This window comes from Manis javanica, chromosome 5 (assembly GCF_040802235.1).
Source record: "Manis javanica isolate MJ-LG chromosome 5, MJ_LKY, whole genome shotgun sequence".
Lineage (NCBI taxonomy): Eukaryota > Metazoa > Chordata > Mammalia > Pholidota > Manidae > Manis > Manis javanica.
In genome coordinates, this window is record NC_133160.1 from 50,221,444 (window position 1) to 50,242,237 (window position 20,794).

General features: G+C 36.0%; 1 protein-coding gene across 11 annotated transcripts in view; it reads left to right on the forward strand.

Annotated features, from left to right (window-relative positions):
- INPP4B (inositol polyphosphate-4-phosphatase type II B) overlaps positions 1-20,794 on the forward strand; it is a 910,826-nt gene that overhangs the window by 750,488 nt on the left and 139,544 nt on the right. For all 11 annotated transcript variants that reach the window (XR_012131555.1, XM_073237008.1, XM_036996729.2 and 8 more), the window contains 2 exons: positions 7,055-7,232; positions 18,669-18,872. Coding sequence is in view for 10 of the 11 variants with exons in the window: in XM_073237008.1 (XP_073093109.1) it covers positions 7,055-7,232; positions 18,669-18,872 (382 nt within the window). In the remaining variant the exon portion in view is untranslated. The remainder of the gene's footprint in view (positions 1-7,054; positions 7,233-18,668; positions 18,873-20,794) is intronic.

The following is a 20,794-nucleotide window of genomic DNA, read 5'->3' on the forward strand; positions in this document are numbered from 1 at the left end:
TTTAAAGTGAGTCTTTTGTAGGCAGCATATAGATGGGGCTTGTTTTGTTATCCATTCAGTGACTCTGTGTGTTTTGATTGCTGCATTCAGACCATTTATATTTAGGGTGATTATCGATAGGTCAGTACTGATTGCCATTGCAGCCTTTAGATTTATGGTTACCAAAGCTTCAAGAGTAACTTCTTTACTATCTAACAGTCTAGTTTAACTCACTTACTAATCTATTACAAGTACAATCTAAAGGTTCTTTATTTTTCCTCTTTTTTCATCATCCTCCATTGTTTATGTATTAGGTATCATATTCTGTACTCTTTGTGTATCCCTTGACTTACTTTGGGAGTAGGTGATTTTATTTTGCATCTGCTTGTTCTGCCTTCCTTACTGTGGTTTTCTTTCCTCTGGTGACAGCTATTTAGTCTTAGGAACACTTCCATCTATAGCAGTCCCTCCAAAATACACTGTAGAGATGGTTTGTGGGAGGTAAATTCTCTCAGCTTTTGCTTACCTGGAAATTGTTTAATCCCTCCTTCAAATTTAAATGATAATCTTGCTCAATAGAGTATTCTTTGTTCAAGGTATTTCTGTTTCATTGAATTAAGTATATCATGGCACTCCCTTCTGGCCTGTAAGGTTTCTGTTGGGCATTCTGATGATAGCCTGAGGTGTTTTCCTTTATATGTGTTCTTTTTTCTCTCTCTGGCTGCTTTTAATTTTCTGTCCTTATCCTTGATCTTTGCCATGTTAATTATTATATGTCTTGGTGTTGTGTTCCTTGGGTCCCTTGTGTTTTGAGATCTGTGCACCTCTATGACCTGAGAGACTATCTCCTTCCCCAGATTGGGAAAGTTTTCAGCAATTATTAATTTAAAGACACTTTCTATTCCTTTTTCTCTCTTCTTCTTTTTCTGGTACCCCATAATGTGAATATTGTTCCATTTGGATTGGTCACACAGTTCTCTCAATATTCTTTCATTCCTAGAGATTGTTTGTTCTCTCTGTGCCTCAGCTTCTTTGTATGCCTCTTCTCTAATTTCTATTCAATTTTCTGCCTCTTCTACTATATCTAGTCTGCTTTTAAATCCCTCCATTTTATGTTTCATTTCAAATTTTGCTTTCCTTACTGATTGAATCTTTGTCCTGAATTTTACCCTGAGTTCCTGAATATTTTTCTGTAGCTCCATGAGCATGTTTATATGTTTTTTTGAACTCTTTTTCAAGAAGATTGATGAGTTGTTTCACTTGGTTCTTCTTCTGGTGTTTGTGGTATTTGGGTTTGAACCAGGTGCCTTTGATGTTTCTTATTTGTATGTGGTGCCATCTAGTGCCCAGAAGCTCTACTCTCTGGAGGTGCTCACCCCCTCAGCATCTGATGTCAGGGGTGGCAGAGGAGTGGCTCTGGTGCCTGGGGAAAGAGCTGTTTCCCACTTCCTGTCTGCAGTGCCTGTCCTGTGTCAGAGCCAGTGAGTCGAGCACACAGGTATAAGCCTCTGTGCTTTGTATCTGTAGGTGTTGTACATGGGGCCACCCTCTGGCTGGCCTGATGTCAGTGCACTGACTGCCTGTTTGTGGGCTGGTGCTGGCAGGCAAGGAGGAAGGCACAGCAGGCTGTGTGTCACAGTGGGGGGCCTCAGAGCTGAGTATCCAGCTGGGGGATGGAGCACCTGAAGCTCCTGTAAGTTCCCAACCTGCTGGGAAGATTGCACCCAGACAACCTTGTCCACCTCTCCCTTCTCCTGTGTGACTCCGTGCAAACCTCACCCCTTCAGCAGCCCTCTCATTGCTAGGAAGCCTCTCAGACCACCTGCCTTTCCTTTGTCCCAGAGTGGCCGGATGTGGATCCCCCTCCTCCACAAATGGCCATCATCTCAGTCTCTCAAGCACTCCTCCTGTCCCAGCTTCCCAACCCCACCAACCTCCAGAGCACCACACAATGTAGGTTTGTGTTCCAAAGCAGATCTCCAAGGCTGGGTATTCAGCAGTCCTAGGTTTCCACCCCCTCCCCTGCTCTGTTTCTCTTCCTCCTGTGGATGAGCTGGGGCAGGGGAAGGGCTTGGGTTCCGCTCAATCAAGGCTTTAGTACATTATTATGTTTCATGAAGTCTGCTCTTTTCTCCAGGTGCATTCAGTCTCATGCAGCCCTCCTTCCTGTTTCTGTTTTGGGCCCTATTGTATTAACTGTATTTTCACACTATATGTGGTTTTGGGAGGAGTTCTCTGTCTCACCTCTCATGCTGCCATCTTGAATCTCCACCACACATACTTTTTGAAAAAGCGTAGTCTCAAAGAAAAACATCAATTTAAACTTACATCATATAATTCATTTAACTGTATAAGTTAAATCCATAGGAAGTAAGTGAAACAAATACTATTTTCTTTCTAGTTCTGTTCTCTAATCCATACTTGTAGCAGAAAAATTGGAAGAATGCATGAAGGAAAGCAGAGAGGTATGTTTTTACCTTCTACAATTTCATGAAGCACATTGTTAAACCCTATGAAGCCAAAAGGGTAATATTCAAGTGCACTAAAGTGTAAATTTTCATTTATTATCTGTATGGTTTTTTTTTCTCAGTTAGAACTGAGGGCATGTCTATTCTTCCCACTGGATTCAAGAGATCATTTTATTTTTTTTGCAAGTAGTGCTTGAGTTGAGAAAAAAACAAGTGAAAATCATCCTTACATTTTTCTTTGGATGCTTAGTTTTGTCATACATAGTAGCAGAAGAACAGCACCCCATAGCTTTTTCTTACCTATGTTCATCAGGCCTAATCCTCTTCTGCCCATGCCCCATTTGCATCTTTTTCTTTCCTTCCCTCTCCTTGCCCATTTATCATCTCTCATCCTTGTTGTCCTTTCTATATTTGCCCAAACAGTAGCTCAGCTGAGCAAATGGATTAAGGAGTGCAGATGGCAGTGTCGTGGGGGAGGGAAGGTGCAGACACACGGCAGAGCAAGTCCCAGATATGGGGTGCAGAAAGGGAGCTCCAGAAGAACTGCTTTCTTTCTCTCTCTTTGCCTCTAACCTCCTTCAAATCTAAGCATGAGGCTGTGATTTCAGTGTCTTGGAATAGAGACAGAGGTGAGACAAGCAGTTTGTAGGCTATCACAATAATTCTAGTGGTAGAAGATAATCGTGGCTTGCACCTGAGTTGTTGTGGTGAGTGTACAAGTAAATGCTTTTGCATATATTTTGAATAAAAAGGCAGTTTATTCTGGAAAAATGGAGGACCAAAGGTAGGAGAGGAAGGAAAACAATACACACCATGTCAAATGGATTTGCCATGAACTGAGATGGGAAATAGCACAGAAGTTGCTGGTTGGTGAGGATGGAAAGCAGATCAGGAGGTCGGCTTGGGACATTCTAAGTTGGAACCCTCTGGAGGAGAGCTTTTGTTTTTAACTGGAGTTCAGGGAAAAGGTCTAGGCCAGAGATGTGGATTTGGAATCATTAGTACAACTAAGGTATTTAAACCGCAAGATTAAATGAGATTACTTAGGAAGGACAAATAGATTAAAAAAAAGGAAGAATTTCAAAGACTGAACCTCGAGCATGCCAACACTAGAGGATGGGGAAATTAGGACAGGCAACAAGCCACCGCAGTGGAATATACACTCTGGAATACACGATCATTGTTTTACTTATATTTTGGTTAGGAATTAGAGTTTATGAATATTATTTCACTGCGTGCTTTGTTTTTCATTATGTCTCCAAAATCTGACACCCCAATAACAACACACACGTGCACAGTGTGGAGTATGTCTGTGTATTGTAATTAAATTGATGTTAAATAATTAAAATCTATTAAAGTGTAGATACACACATATACGTATGCATATTCTAATTCACTGTCTTATCAATAGAAAAATATTACAAAACTAATTTCAACATTCATTTGTCCATGATTTGCTCTATTATTAACATCCTATAAAATGTTTTTTTTTGTCCAAGCAAGTATTTTGCCTTTCTCTGGTTTTGTCTGAGTGATAGTTGATTTAAGTGTTTGGATTCAGTTTAAACTTCAGACAGTTATAAAATAGAATTCAGCTATATTCTTTTTATCTTGATAATTAAATTATACTCATAACTTTCCATTTAAGAAGCTATAACTATTAAAATATATGACATGTTTAAAGAGTAAGGCACTAAATAGGTAGATGAAATTTATGTATACTTAAAATTATTTTGTGGGTGGTGATATTTTTTTCCCTAACATACTATTTCATCCTGGACATCAACATTGGGTTTTACTGTGGAAAATGAATCTTTCTGCTTCACTAGATAAGATGCTCATCATTAAAAGACTTGAGAAAACCAGTGCCTGCTGGTTTTATATAACTGCTCCAACAGAGAGAGACCGCAGAGCAGGGGACGGGAGTTATGGTAATGTCCCCTTCTCTAGGTGACTGGAGAATGCACTGAGGAGGAGGAGAAGGGGACAGGGAATATATTGGGAGAGAAAAGATGACAGGATGATTAAGAAAAGTAAGGGGAGGCCATCCTGGTAATGAGAAGAGAATCAAACTCAGCTTGGATGTCAATATGGAGCGCCACAGTAGCTTTGTCAAAGGCATATAAAAATTAGAATAAGTTAGGAATGAAGACCTTAGAATGTACCTCAAATAAAATAAAAAGGAACTTTGATCAGAGTCATTGAGTAACACCAAAGGCTTTACAGGAGTTCTTAGAGTCAAAACAATGGCAGCAGGTGTCTCCAAACGTGCTCAGCTGTCCAACTGCATCAGGATTTCCTGAGGTGGTTGTTATAAATGCTGAAATCTACTGAATCAAAATCTCTCTGTGTTGCCAGAGAATCTGTATTTAAAAAAATAAGCACCCAGGCCCTGTACTCATCCTCAAGTGAATCTCATGCCTGCTAAAATTTGAGCACCACTAATCTAGAGTAAGAACATGTGAGAACTAAATCTTAAAATACATGCATTTGACCCAAATGAAGAGGAGATTCCAAGGGAATTTGCAGAGAAATATGCAGAAAAAATAATGAAAGTAGATAATGTTCAGGAATAAAGTAACAGTGAACTGTTAATACAGTATGAGATGAGTAAAGAAAGAAGGCAATATTGATAGGGAAAGAGGAAAGACCACACATGGCCTGGAAAACTCTAGCTTCCCCAGATCTAACCCATGAGAGAGGACCTGGAAGTTGACACCAGAAAGCAAATTAAAATGGCAGGAACACAGATCAGTGGGAAAGGAGGGATCACTGAGTCGCTACCACAGGCTGCCGTCTATGCAGGGTCTGTAGTAAGTCCTACCATGCTGCAAGAGATGCTGGGTAGCCAACATCATTGCCACCTTGTGACCCATCAATACCTTTAGATTATCACTTTTTTTGCAAAAATAGCAGAGTGCTTTCATTTACTAAAGACTATGGTGGATTGAACTTTGTATCCGGTCTGAGCACAGATGAGAAGGGGGACCTCCCAGTTCATGATTTTTGTCAAAGGCTTTAGCACACTCTCACATGAGATCAGACAAATCAAAACGAGAGAGAGATAACTGGCAGGGACTATTGTTTTTTTCTCCTCACCATTGTTATTTGTCATTTGCTTGAATTTGCATTTAAATGCATATAATAAATAGTTATGGTATGTTTTATTTTTAAGCTCCTGCTTCTGAAATTTAAAACTCTACAAGTACAAAATTAGGAGAAAATTCTCTTAAGTGTCATAGAGGAGCAAAGTGTTTCTTAGCCTTTGTAAACCTGTACTCTTCACCAGCTTCTTGTCCTATCTTCTCAGTAGTCCAAACAGCCAAGGACATTTTTTTAATCATAATGACAAAGGAAATAACTAAAATAATGAAAATATTCACTATATGTTTGCAAAAGAATAAATAGTCTCCTTGAAGAAACAGATATTTTCCCCTCAAAATCACTAGGGAAGGGGAGAGGTCTTCCTAGATATTAATTTTCCTTACAGGATTCTAATATTTCAAAATAAGAGAGGGAATTATGGGAATGTTAATAATTTAGAAGGTACGTGTAGAGAAAATATTCAATAAAAAGTCAACATAGTTTGCAAGATATTATGAAAAGTGCTTTGACAGTTGGATATAGAGGTTCGTGAGCTAACGTTGTGCCAACCGTGGGAACACACCAGCCGGGACTTTCTTTCTCTTTGGCTGGTGTTTTGCTGTTTGATTCCTTTCCCTGCTATAGTGCCTCCTTCGTCCTTCCGAATGAATCTGACCAAAGATTCCTTCATTCCATGGAATCCTTACCCCAATAATGTGCCTGGCCAATTCTAAGATGACCTTTATAAAAATAAGTAATCTTACTAATTACTTCAATTAGTAATCAATTTTAATTATTTTACAAGCTGAGTGAGAAACCACACAGAACAAAAAGGGTGGTGGTAAAACAGAATAATGGGATTTTTGTATTATAAATGTCCTTTTCTATCTGAAAACTTTCTCCATATGCCACCTTGGCATTAATTTGTTCGTGCCTCACTTCTCAGCTACCAAAATTTGCTCTCCTGCCTTTCAAATCATGAGGTAAAATATCAGTAGTAGTTATTGAGTGTTTGCTCTGTGCCAAACACTATTGTAGGCATTTCTCATGAATGATTGCCAGTCTTACCACCATTTAGGATTGTTTAGATAATTATTCCCAATGTCCTAAAGAAGAAGCTGAAGCCTGCCTGAAGTCACCCAGCTAGTAAATGGTGGAATGGTGGAGCCAGCATCTATGTTCAGATTGGCCTGAATAAAAAGGCTCATACTTCTCCCTCTGTACTATGTGGCCTCAGGTGCATCGCACTAACTTGTTTGGAATACCAGTACTTGACATACATAATCACAAAGAATCTTCCTAGTGACTGAACATGGGCTTGATTTATTTCGCCTAGTCTTAAAAAATATCTTGCTTGTTTTACTTATTAAAAAACTCTTAGGACACCATAAAAATCTTATAGACTAGTTCTTCTTTGTTCAATAGGAAGTAATGTCATTTGGAGGTCTGTTTATCATTTGCCATCTGGTATTAAGGGCTGCAGATTCTGCTTTTTGTGTAACTTGCTTTTATCTCTGTTGCAGTACTGGATACCAGTTAATTTACTATTCACCTGAAAACACAGCCAAAGCAAAAGAAGTTCTCAGCAACATCAATCAGCTACAACCTTTGATAGCAACTCATGCAGACCTCCTGCTTAATTCTGCGAGCCAGCATTCTCCAGACAGCTTGAAGAATTCTTTAAAGATGCTTTCAGAAAAAGTAAGATCCAAATCGTCACTACAGTGGGGAAAATGAAATACCCAATTCCCCACTGGTGTTGCTTTCTGCATATATTGCTTTCATAGCATCTGGAAATGTAAAATAGACTAGGTTAAAAAGTAAGCTTCAAAGTATTCCAACAGTATCAAAATGAATTGGCCTCATTCTCTTTTCAAATTTTATTGAGCATTATTTTTTTTCCCCAGTAGGAAATGAAACCCATTATTGGTTGGGGTATATTTTCTCTTTTCCATAATATCTTTCATTTTCTTTGGTTCATGGTCTTATTAAATGAATTAAATTAGATTTTGAAATTATTTTCCTCTGGTGACCGTCTAAGTTTTGTGCATATGAAGCTATGCATTGGAATAGAAATGTCACTTCATCTGAAAGCAGAACTTTGATATAGATTCTTATTAGTGGCATGGGCTAATTCCTCTGCCTCACTTTGCTTTCTATGACATTATCTACTGGGAAAAGTCACAAAAATTTTCCGAAAGTATTGGCTATTATTTCAAATGTAGTGGGACCTCAGCCTTAATTTTTCCAAAGGTGACTTACACCTGCATATACAGGAGGAAAAATACTCTGGCATGCGGTAAATACTCAACATCAACTTCTGTAACTAATTAGGGCACCTGAATTATACAGAGAGAACCAAGATAGAAAAAGACAAACTATAGCTTAATTTTAAATGTAAAACCAAGTGTCTTGAGACCCAGTCCTGATACACTTGCCCTTAACTTGTGCATTCTGAGGATGTCTTGCAATTTATTATGAGATACTTCTGACAAATATGCCCTTGAAAAAACCAACCAAAGAAAATTCTGTATCATTTTTAGAATAAATTACAGGGTAGTTCTTCATATCCCTGAAGAACAGATTCATAGAAACCTGCATGTTATATATGTATACAAATATTTTATCCAGATATGTCAATTTGTACTCAGATATGTTAATACCTTGCACCTATTTAAAATTTTATTTTAAAATACACATTATCTTATATTTTTGTAGGATAAAACTATTATCTAGTTTCATTAAAAGTTAGCTAATTTCTATACAGAAAGGTCAAGTGAATTGGCTAATGAATTAGAAAGTTAAAAAATGAAAACCCAAGATTTCCAGCTCAGAATGCAGCTCTCCTCTGTGCCAGAACAAGGGCCTCCATCATGAAAAGGGAGGGGAAAAAATGACCCAAACTTTGCAAGTATTCACTTTGTCAAATAATGTGCTAGGGGCTTTATGACTTACATTATATCATTTTATCTTCAAATTGTGGGTACATGTTATCTTCACAAAATAAAAAGACTGAAGCTCAGAGAATTGTTTTTTTTTATTTAATGTGCAAAATTACACAGTTATGGTCAAACCCAGGAATCAAGAAAAACCAGCATTCAAATCTAGGTCTGGTTGACTGGAACGGAAACTCTTCCTGGTATCTTCTACATTGTGTATGTGCTTTGACATTTCCTTTTTAATTAAATGAGAAATTGATGGATAAATTCCTCAACAAACACTTAAGTATTCTAATAGTCAAGAAATATGTCATGGCTAGGAAAAAGGAAAAAAGAAGACAATTGCATACACTAAAATAATATTATTTCATTTTGGTTCATTTCTTTTATGGATTTGTAGATGAGGTGAAGTTTTTCTGGGTTTACCTCAGCAAAAAATCTTAGCAAATAGCGTATCACTGCAGTGATTACAGAGCAGTATTTATATTCTTCATGTGCATTGGGCAGAGATTTGTCATTTAATGCATCATTTACAACTTGCTGCAGTGATTTGGGTTTGGGTTGGGGGATAGGAGGCATATTTTCTCCTCCTTTAACTCAGCATTGCTCCAACGTTTTCCCCTTTGTTTTTCCACTGAGTAGACAAGCTCTGTCTTCTAATAAATCTGTCAGCCCTTGAACTAGGAGGATCTGTTTTTAAGTTAACTTGCAAGCCATGCATTATTTTAAGAATTTATGCCTGGAATTAAAAAACAATTCTATCTAAGTTAACAGAGTTTTGCAGACTCTATGAAGATGGTTAGCAGCTCATGGTTTAAAATAAAGTATGATCCATGAATGTAGCATTAAAGATACATAGTTTAGTGACATCTTAAATTTTAGTATAATTTAGTACTAGCAAGATTTGGCTTAAAATGTTTTGTTTTTAAAATGAGAGTCTTAAACGTTATGGATTAGAGAATAAAAATCCTTTCTTCATTGATGGTTGATGGTCCCCTTATTTCTTTTATTGAAAGTGCTATGTTTGGAAAATAAGTACTTGGGTTGTTTTCTTAGTAACTCATCCATATAGCATGTTCAGCACGTAACAGGGACTGTCTATGTTCATGCTAATCAGGAAACTCTGAAGGCTTTGTAGCCTTTGAGCAGCCAAATAGGGAGTAGTTCACTGTAGGAAGGTAGGCAGGGCTCAGGGCAGCCCATGGGTTGTGTGTAATAAGATGGCTTCTCTCCTCTTAGGTAAGACATTGCATCTGAAATGATAAGAATGGATGTATTATCAGATCAATATATATTCAGAGTCTGGGAAAAAGCAAAGGGCAATAGACAAACCCATCTTGCTAATGGGGTATATTCAGAGAGTCTCAGAGAAGGCAGTATTTGTAGATCCAAAAGAAATTCACAACATTTCTCCTGCTGATAACCAATATACAGGACTAAGGGTACAGCAAAATTTCATCCCTCTGAACATCTATTGGCAGGGAAAACAAAGAAACACAATTTATAAAAAGTAATAATGTTTACTGAATTCATATTATATTGTCAGGTACTGTCCTTGACACTAGGGTCACAAGTGGAATAAGACCTAGGTCATTTCTTCCCAAGAGATTCAAGGTTCTTGATGGTAATGGCTATGACACTAATGCTGATGATAATAATAGTCAGCGTTTATTGGAGGGTGAATAACTGTGAGTGAAGCACTATTATAAATTTTCACAGGTCCATGAAATAAATACTATTATTTTCAATGTTTTTAATCCTAGTAGTATTAGGAATCCTTTTCTTTACCTAGTAGATACTGTTAATATCCTCCTTTTATACAATATAGGAAATGAGGTGCAATATATATTTATATTTTGCCCCAAATTACATACCTTGTGAGTCTAGCTCCAAATGTTGTGAACTTAACCACTACACTATATCATCAAATGTTCCACGAGTTCCATGATGGACACTTGCATGTGGAAATAAGGAAACATGTAAAAGGTAGGCATGGGAGTGGAGAGTACAAAACTGAAATTACACAAGAATAAAAGTTTTCTGTTTTTCATGTCCTGATGTACACAAACTCAATTAAATTATCCCAATTGTTAATTTCTTAGTACACCTGATTGATAACTGGGTTTGTTTTCTGCATGCTAGTTTGTAAAAATTAAAGAAGTTATTTAATCTCATTATGTAGGGTCACAACAAAAGACAAGCTGAATTTAAATGAATAATTCTCATAGAGAAGACAAAGGATAGAACAAATATTTAACAGAAGATAGGAAAGGTTAATAATAAAGTGGGAAAAAGTCATTTTCCTTTTCTCTAGACCAGAAGTATACACTACTATGAAAAAAAAAGATAGAAAAGTAATGTAAAGAAAGTTGAACTGAAAAAATAAGGGCCTAAATATAGACAGTACATAGGTATCTCTCAAAGCTCAGATAAATGTGTGACATTAATTTAAATGACCATTGCATTTTCTGTTCCACAGAGATTGATAGACTTTGCTTAAAAAGTCATTATTCTTCTGCTCATCAAAAAGCAGTATTGAACACCTAACTATGTGTGATATTGTATTTGATGCTATATGACAAATACTACATAGACATGGCTCTTACCTTTACAACCTTAGAATTTAAAGGAATAGAGTGTTTCATAATATGAATTGTGATACCACTTAACATCTGTTAAATGCAAAACAGCAACAAAAAAGATTTTGTCGCAAATATTAGAGCCTATCCTCACAGTGTATTTGAGAATACACATCTTCCAATTCCTAGTATCCTTTCAACCTTAAATAATACACTGAAACATTCTACTGTATTCAAAGAAAGAAAGAAAAAAGCATTTCATTATAAAACTTACCTGGGGATTTTCTTAAGAAATCTTTTGTTTTATAGGAAGTCAGTATGCTAAGAAGGTGAAGATGTATACATTATACAGAAAAATACTGATTATGTTGATAATTTAGATACTGAGAAGGAATTCGTATAGTTTATTCACTTCAACCACTCCTACATCTATTTTAGTCCCAAAGTGAACAGAGAACTTAATGAGCAGAGGTTCTTTTTCCATTTGTTTTTACAATTGGTGGAAATATTTATACGTGTGTGTGTGTGTGTGTGTGTGTGTAGAACAAAGGAATTTGAAAATAACTGATATAAATGGAGATGAAATTTCATGATTAGAACTTATATTTCTTTCCATAGTGCTCCTTCAAATAGTAAATATTTAATTGGTGATACAGGTAATTTTATACAAACAGTCAAACCTGTGTTCGTTAGAGCATTGAAAAAAGAGGGTAAAATAAAGATAAGAAAATAAAATAATTTAAGAATGAGATATACATAAAATACATGGAATTAGAATTTGTATTGGACAAAATGGATAAAGTAATTAAAAATAGGCAGCACAGGAAGATAAACTATGTGATCCTAATGATCACCTAGCTCTGGTTTTCAAGCTTTAGCATGAGGGGAAGGAACACAAGACAATACCTTCTCAAGTCAAGGAGATAGACTGGGTTCAAGAAGTCCAGGATGCCTAGAATTTTCAGAGCAGAGTACCTGAAAGGAGAGAGCAGCACACAGAAAGAGGTTTGGGATCTTTTAAATTGCTACCTGAGTACTGACCTGAATATGCATGAGAATAAACTAGTCAAATCCAGGGAAATAAATGCCAGAAATAAGCAAGCAAAACAATTACTGTGGTCACATAGTGCTTGGAAGAGCCTATCCTCCCATCAAGAGCAAAAAGGCTTTATAACACACACCATGTACAGCCCTAAGAAGCTTACAGCTCTCCTTCTGGGGTTAAATTATCCATTGCTTAAAGGCTGCTCTTGATCCACTTCAACAAGCTTAAAAATAAGGCTTGAAAGGATCTTACTGATTCCAAGTAGCTTAACTGCCACCAGAACAAAATCTAACATTATTTAATGAAATACAATAACATCCTGCAACAAAGAATATAAAATACAAAATATTTGGTATTCCATAAGTATATACCAAGCAGACAATGAAGCAGGAAAATGTGACCCATAACCAAAGAAAAAGCGGTCAATAGAAACAGACCCCAAAATGACAGACATTATGAAATTAACAGATCAGGACCTTAAAATAGCAATTTTAAATATGCTCCATATATTCAGGAAGGCAGAGAAATAAAAGAACAGGAGGAAGAAAAAATGGAAGATTAAAAAAAGACCAACATAGAACTCACAGAAATGTAAAATATAATTTCTACAACAAAAATATGTACTAAGTGGAATTAGCAGATTGATCGCTTCAAAAGAATAGGATGATGAACTTGCAAACACAGCATTAGAAACCATCCAAATGAAGTACAGAGAGAAAAATAATTAAAAACATAAATAGAATATCAGATATCAGTGACTTCTAGAACAATACCAAGAAGTCTAACATATATATTATTGGAGTCCCAGAAGAAAAGGGGAACAGAAGAATATTTGCTGAAATGATAGTAATTTTTTTTCAAAATTTGATGAAACAATGAAACTAGAGATCCAAGATGCCCAGTGTACTCCAAGCAGAGTGAGCATTAAGGAGGAGAGGAGGAAACAGAGATAAGAGAAGATTGTGCAGTGACCAGAAAAGAAGAAAAAAAGATACATCTTGTACACAGGAAAACAGAATTAGAGCAGACTTATTCTTAGACACTATACAAAGCCAGAAGACAACAGGGTAACCTTTCAGAGTACTGACACACACAAAAATGTTACAATTCTAATATCCAGAGAAGATGGCTGTCAAAGATAAAGGTGAAATAAAGGCCATTTTAGACATACAAAAAATGAGAAATTTCATGGCAGACTTGTACTACAATGAGTTTTAAAGGAAAGTCTTTAGGCAGAAGTAATAACATGGAAAATTTGGGTCTACACAAAAGAATAAAGAGTGCCTGTAGTATATATGTGAGCAGATATAAAAAGTCCACACTTTAGTTTACTTAAACATATTTACTCTTTAAAATAAAAATACCAATGTGTTTTGTAAAATTAAAATATCAATGTATTATGTGGTTGTAGTTTCTTAGCTTAAGCAGAGACATATAGATCAACAGAATAATATTGAGAATCTAGAAATAGACCCACACATACATGGTTGAATAACTTGAGACACAAAAAAAGCACAAAGGAATTTCATGGGAGAAATATTTTTTAAACATAAAATTCAGACAGTTTTATATTCATATGCAAAAAATGAGTCTTTATCTTTACCTCACACATATATAAAAATTAATTCAGAATGTATCATAGACCATTATCTTTGTTAGGCAAATGTTTCTTAGGTAGAACACAAAAATCGTGAACCAAAATAAGAAAACAACCTATATATAAGACTTCATCAAAACCAAAAATGTTCACTAAAGTCTCAGAAGACACTATTCAGCAAACACTATTAAGAAAATTAAAAGAGAAGTCATGGAATGAGAGCAAATATTTATAAAATATGTATCTGACAGAGGGCTTATATTGGAATATGTGAAGTATTTTTACAACTTAATAAGTAGACAAACAACTCAATTAAAGAGGGCAAAAGAATTGAAAGGACATTTCACCAAAGAAGACATATGGATGAAAGATAAGCACATGCAAAGGCACTTGTCATCATTTTTTCTTAGGGAAAATGCAAATATCAACTACAGTGAGGTAACACTCACCACTCACTATAATATATATCACTGATTGGTGCACAATTATTTTCACACTTTGCAAAGCAGTTCAGCAGTGTCTCATAGAGTGTGTATAAATATATATATATATATATATGTAGTCCAGCCACTTCACTCCTGGTTATTTACCCAAGAGCAAATCTGATCTCTAGGCTGGAAGGTTGTTCATTAAGGAAGTACTGAAAACTTGCTTTGTGAAGATCATCCTCATTGCAATGGCTATTCTGAGTCAGGACAATGGATTTGAATTATTGGATATTACTGGGAGTAGCAAAATGTCAGCATTCCTCCTGGGTAAGCTTACCAAAAGTACAAATTCTGATTCAGTAGTTTTGGGCTGGGAAGCAGTAGTCTACATTTTAATATTGGTGGCCTTGATAACATCCTGAATAAAGAAGTTAAAGGCAAGTAAATCAATCACTAAGGAGACTATGGAAAATATCTACATGGAATGTTGAAAGGATCTTACCTGGGACTAGCTGTGGAAATATAAAGTACGGGCCAATCTTTGAAATTACTGAAATAAGTATAACTAGAAGCAGCCAAAGACTAATTCAGAAGATAAGTATTGCTGAAGGTGATCCAGACCTTTGGACTCTGAGTTACTAAATAGTAATTACACCACTCAGATGGAAGACCCGAGGAAACACATTTATTTAAAAAACTTGAGACCAGGCTGTGGTGTCTAAAGTCAAAAGACTTTCAAGGTGGAAATAGGTGGCAGTGCTTGTTCAGGAGATGGGCAGAGATGGGTTTTAGAGACTGAAGCATGAAGATGGTAGCTGAAGCTGTAGAGGAATGTGCTACATCACCAGTGGAAAAAATGCTTTCAAGAGATTTAAAGTTCCTTTGGATCCATTTAACGTATTTTGAATGAGCAGGGGGTGATGAGTCTACAAAGGAAACTGAAAAGATCAGTCAAGAAAGAATAACATAAATAGAAGAGTACACTTCATTGCTTACAAGGAACCACCGTAAAGGTTTCACAGGTAGGCAATGTGATTTTGTACAAACTGGGGATAAATAGTTATGATGTCAGGTAATTCTCCTGAAAGTTTGGAGTTCTTTCCTTTAGGGAATGTTGAATACACATCAATGCACTAATGACAGAGTATTTCAAATAATTGAAATATATCAAATTTAAAAATAGCTAAACTTATTGTCATGGTCATTTTGCAGTATACAAATCCTGAATCATTATGTCGTACACCTGAAACTAATATAATGTTGTATGCAAATTGTACCTCAAAACTAATTAAATGGTTACAGACAGGGACCATGCAACTGATAAAAATGAGTGGGTACAAAACAATAGGTAGTAGTGGTGTCTGAAAAAATGAACAGGATTCTTTCTTGCCATATACATGGCTACTAAAACAATAACCACTGGTTATGTCACTGGCTGCTTCTGTTTTGCAGGTGGTATTAGGAATTGCTTTGAACTTTTTCACTGAAAAATGAAGATTTGAGAAACAATGGGGCTTTTCTTAATTTGTTGAGATCTCTAGTTAAAAAGACTGGTTTTAAATAAACATATTCCTAACTATTCCTCTGCCATTAATATTCACAAACCTAGGAAATCTATTCCCAAGAGAAGGAATTTTTTGTAGTCTTATACTTGTAGATAATTCTGTGTGTTACTCTGAAGAATACTTCCATGAGAATATGAATTGGAAAAATGTCAGTAAAACAAAAAACATTTCATTTTTATAGTAACATTTATTTTTCCTTTTCAAATATCATACAAATGAAGTAGACCTGCCTTGGGTTCAGAGTTTGTTTTCTACTGTATTATTAAATTAATATTTTAAATGAACTATTTTGCCTACCCTTATGATAACATTTAGATTGCCTAACTTCTTTCATTTAATGTAGTGTGAGCTGAGTCAGAAGAGGAAAAATGTTTTCAGAACTCTGATAGGCAACTCAGAGACATGATCACATTCTCCCCATGACTTGTAACTTCCCTAGTACTATCTCAGTTGCAGGAACAGCAGGATACAGATGTATTGGGATTGAATGATTACATTAATCTCTTTGAGCTGATTTATTTAGACTTTTAACATCCGGGCCTACATTGGTCTACATTTACTAAATAGTGCTGGTCAAGAAAACTTAGAGAACACATGGGTATTTCAAGGAATATTAGACTATTGTCTAACTAAATGTAATTCAATGCAAAGGATTTTAGTGATCCAGAGAGTTTTCAAGAAGTCAGAAAAAATTTTCAGTATAAACATAATGTGAAAGAGCAGCTATTACTGTGTTTGTAAAGATTTTTTGTGTTATTTAGAGCTATCCCCAAAAAACTTCAGGTCATAAAACTGCAAGATTCTACTGTATTATCTCCCATGTCTTTGGTGATAAATCAACCAAATGAGATAAATGAGATCTGAATAAATGTGGATATACTGTGTGGGCATATAAGGGAAGAAAATGATGGCATTTATAAGAAATGTAGATTGCACTGGGTATGAATAGATATGCAGTTCCACAGTAATTACATGAGTGTTGTGGAGACTGGAGTTGTAGTAGCAGGAATTTACAGTGGATTAGCTCTAAAAATAAATCAAAATAATTTATTGAAACTATCAATAGAGACATAGTTTAGTTAAGTTGAATGGAAGCAAAGTCACTTTTTTAGTATTTAAATTCACATTGGTGGACACATCCATCTTTATATAGATGGACACATCTATCTATATAAAAATTACATAAATGACATCTTTCTCCATTTTGCTATAGCTATACTGACTTGTCTGAAGTACTGTCTAACCAACTTTTCCATCAATATTGTTTATATCTTCCATTCTCATTTTAACTCTTAATTGTGAATACCAGTTAATACATTTTTGCTCCTTTTCTGTATAAGCTGCCTTATTTTGTTTTCCTGATTACCAAAATATATTCCCACATGTTATTCTTGTATATACTTCTTTTCCCATATTTCTTATCTATTTATCATATTGTCTTCAATATGATTAATATATTAAAAGTGTTTAAAACGTCCAGTGAAGATAGTTACATAGCAATTGTGGACATGATTAATTATAAGAGCTGATAGATGTTCAAAACACTTGGGAACTTGGAGTTAGGGAACAAGGGGAAGGACAGAAGCATCTAAGTTGATGGTGGCTGGTAGGTGGTGTGGGAACGGGCAAAAGCTATTCAATTTGTTGGAAAAGGATCTCTGTTCCATTTGTGCTGCGAATGAGCAGTCTGCTCTAGGAAAGTCACCCAACCTTTCTTAGTTTCTTTATCTGGTTAATGAAGAGGTCTAACTTTGAGGTCCCTTCCAGCCCTAGAATTTCATGATCTATTGCAAAGACTATATGATCTCTGCAATTGTGACATACATAACCTTATTAAGCACTTGTTTTGCATGTGGCTTGACTGGTTTATTTCAGATGCTGACAATACAGGGAAATTTAGAGACAATGTAATAACCATTAGTTAGCTATGGCATTGTTGACTGCCTATTGGGAATGCACCAATGATTACCCTGAGTTAAAGCAATAGTCAGTATTATATCCAAGAATGTCTTATCAAATGATGATGATAGAAACTACTATTCAAAATAATGTTATGTGTTAGAAGTTAAAGGGCCTCTTCCTAACAGATTACAAAGTATGACTTATTAACAATATAGGTCAATGCTTGAGTTACTTTTCTACTCTTTGAACAGATTTTTAGACCATGTGCATGTTAATATAGACCACATGCATGTTCTGTGATAGAAATTCAATTACTGCACCCTACAGTATATTACAGGGTGAAACTTTTACATATTTAATCAGGACATCACAAAGTACAGCTTTAAAATTCTTTATTATTGGGAAGCCATAATTACTAGAGTTCTTACTAGGTATTTATCACCAGCTTGTAAAATCCACCACGGCAAGTTTCACAGCAACCTTGTTAACACTGAACATTATTGAACCATTTGGTGGAGACAATTTAGGGGTGATAATAAGGAATAAAAACCAAATGTTTTCATGGAAAGACTGCCTGTATCATCTCCACTGTTGAAATCTGTCCATGATGCTAAAAAGGAAAAAGGTCTCCTGTTTCTTATTTTTTAGAAAGATATTCTTTCATTAGACTTTAACTCTGCTTAAAATATAGAACATACCTAGTCCAGTCACATTTTCTTTTAAGGTGTATTTGGAATTGCTTAAAAGGCACAGCAAGTGTTCAGATGATTATCTCCAGTGAAATTTATCTCCAAAGGCAAGATTTGGAGCTGAAAGAGAGGGGACTGAGGAGACAAATGGTGTTTATGGTATACACAGAATCTCAGCACTAACTTTTATAACAGGGGAACTCAAGGCCTTGGCAGCAACCCCAAACCGAACTATTTCCCATATATTGGTATGAATCATTTTATCTTCTGTTGCCTGTACTTTTTTCCTCCATCCACACAACCTAAGTGCCAAAAGTCTACAATTGATCTTTTCATAGCTCTCTGCTGAGATGCCTACCACAGTGTTTCTAATCCTCATCAATTTCTTTCCAGACAGAGCTTTTTGTACATGCCTTCAAGGATCAGCTAGTCAGAAGTGCTCTTTTAGCACTCTACACTGCCAGGCCAGGGGGTGTCCTCAAGAAACTACCCTCTCCTAAGAACAGCACAGAGGAGAACCATTCTCAGCACCCGCCCCTGGCCATGAGAAGGCAAGACTCTATTCCACATCACTCAGACTACGACGAGGAAGAGTGGGTAAGTGCGCTGCATGCCACGTGCCTCTTGATGTGTAGTCCTGAGAAGTAAAGCAAGAATGATAAGAAATCCTTGCTTTTCATCAAAACAGATAGGAAACAGCCATAATATAGATGGTGAATAAATAGGTCACAGTTTTCCTTGGAGGCAAATTATACATGAAAATTTTATTCCTGTTCACATTTAAAACTTATTTATGCTATTACATAAATCATATAATCACATTAAAAACTTATTTGCTATCAAATAAATCATATCATCTATCTATCCATATCAATCTAGATCTGTCTTTCTAACCAAGAATATATCATTAAAGATGCCACAATTGCAAGACTCTATAATACCTATTCTTACTTATAACCAAGGTGATATAAACCATTAAAATTTAGCCAAGAAAATAGTGTCTAACTGTATTAGATGCTAAACAATTAATGATTACTTTTCCTGCCACCCTAGAATTTTAAAGTATTTGAAGAGTAAATGATTTGAAAGGACCAGATCTGTCAAAAAAAATATTGCCATCTGACGGGCTGTGGAGGGATGCCTGCTCTTACTTTGGTACAGTTTCTGTCATAGGAGGGACAGAGCTGGGCTCTCAGAGGGAAATGCTGAGCGAGTAATTGTTGCTGCTGCTGCTGAAGATTGCATTTCTCCTCAGGAAGCATTGTCAAAGGAGCAAATCTAATATTTCTCCTTTGTACCCTCACTTTCTTCTTAAGTTTATTCACAGCTCCAAGGTTTTCTGTACCTCTTGACCTCTATGAAGTTCAATTTTCTCAACTGTGAAGTGAACATAACAGTACCTGTTCTGCTTAATTCTTAGGGTGGCCATGAGATCGACAGTGTATCTGGGTGCCAATGTCCCTTCACCAGGGCAGGCCTAGGCAAATGCATTCTATTAGTCTAGGAGCATTCTCATAGGTTTTGTTTTTTAAGATATGTAAGTTATAGAATCTTAGTATGAGTATCTGTACTATCCCTTGAGATAAATGGGGAGACTGAATCTATAGTAAAATGAGTACTGTGAATTTTAAAGAATCTAGGTAGGTATAGAAAAGAACTTGTAGCTCATTTAATTAAATATACAGTGTTAACCTTTTGACAAATTATTACCATTTAATTTTTATACTAAATCAAGTTAGAAATTTGGAATTGGTTATCTTTTATTTTTATAATTTTCACTTCGCTGTATCATACACCTTCCCCCCTGCTGCTCAAAAGTGTCCCTCTCCACTGGGGAGGATGGGTGGGAAGGGAAGGTTAATGGGGAAAAAGGGGCATTATGATTAGCACACACAATGTGTGAGGGGGGACACGGGGAATGCAGTGTAACACAGAGAAGACAGGTAGTGATTCTACAGCATCTTACTACGCTGATGGGCAGTGACTGTAATGGGGTATGTGGTGGGGACTTGACAATAGGAGGAGTCTAATAGGGGGAGTCTAGTAACTATAATGTTCATGTAATTATACATTAATGATAGCACAATAAAAAAATAATAAAAATTAAAATTAAAAAAGTAAAAAAAAAAGTGTCCCTCTCCTTCCCTCGCTCCTTATTTTCTTTAGATAATTTTTGAGAACTTGTATATCATAGGTGCTCCAAATGGGAAGGTGAGGAACATTAGATCTTTAGGTCCTAGAGCTCAGAGTCTAATGGTAGATAAAAACATGTTAACAAATACTTGCAAAATGTTGTGACAAAGTTTGTAGAGATACAGGTAGTGAAGATAGGCTTTGCTCATATGACTTCAAGTCAAAATTTTACATACAAAACCTTGTGATGAAGGCAAAAGAAGGAACAGAGCAGGAAGTGTGTGGCTTGTTGGAGAGGCTTACAGTGGACCATTCAGTCCAGTGTGTGCTCCTAGCATCCAGAGGCTTCCAGGACTCTGCAGCCTATTTAGGGCTCTAAAAGGACA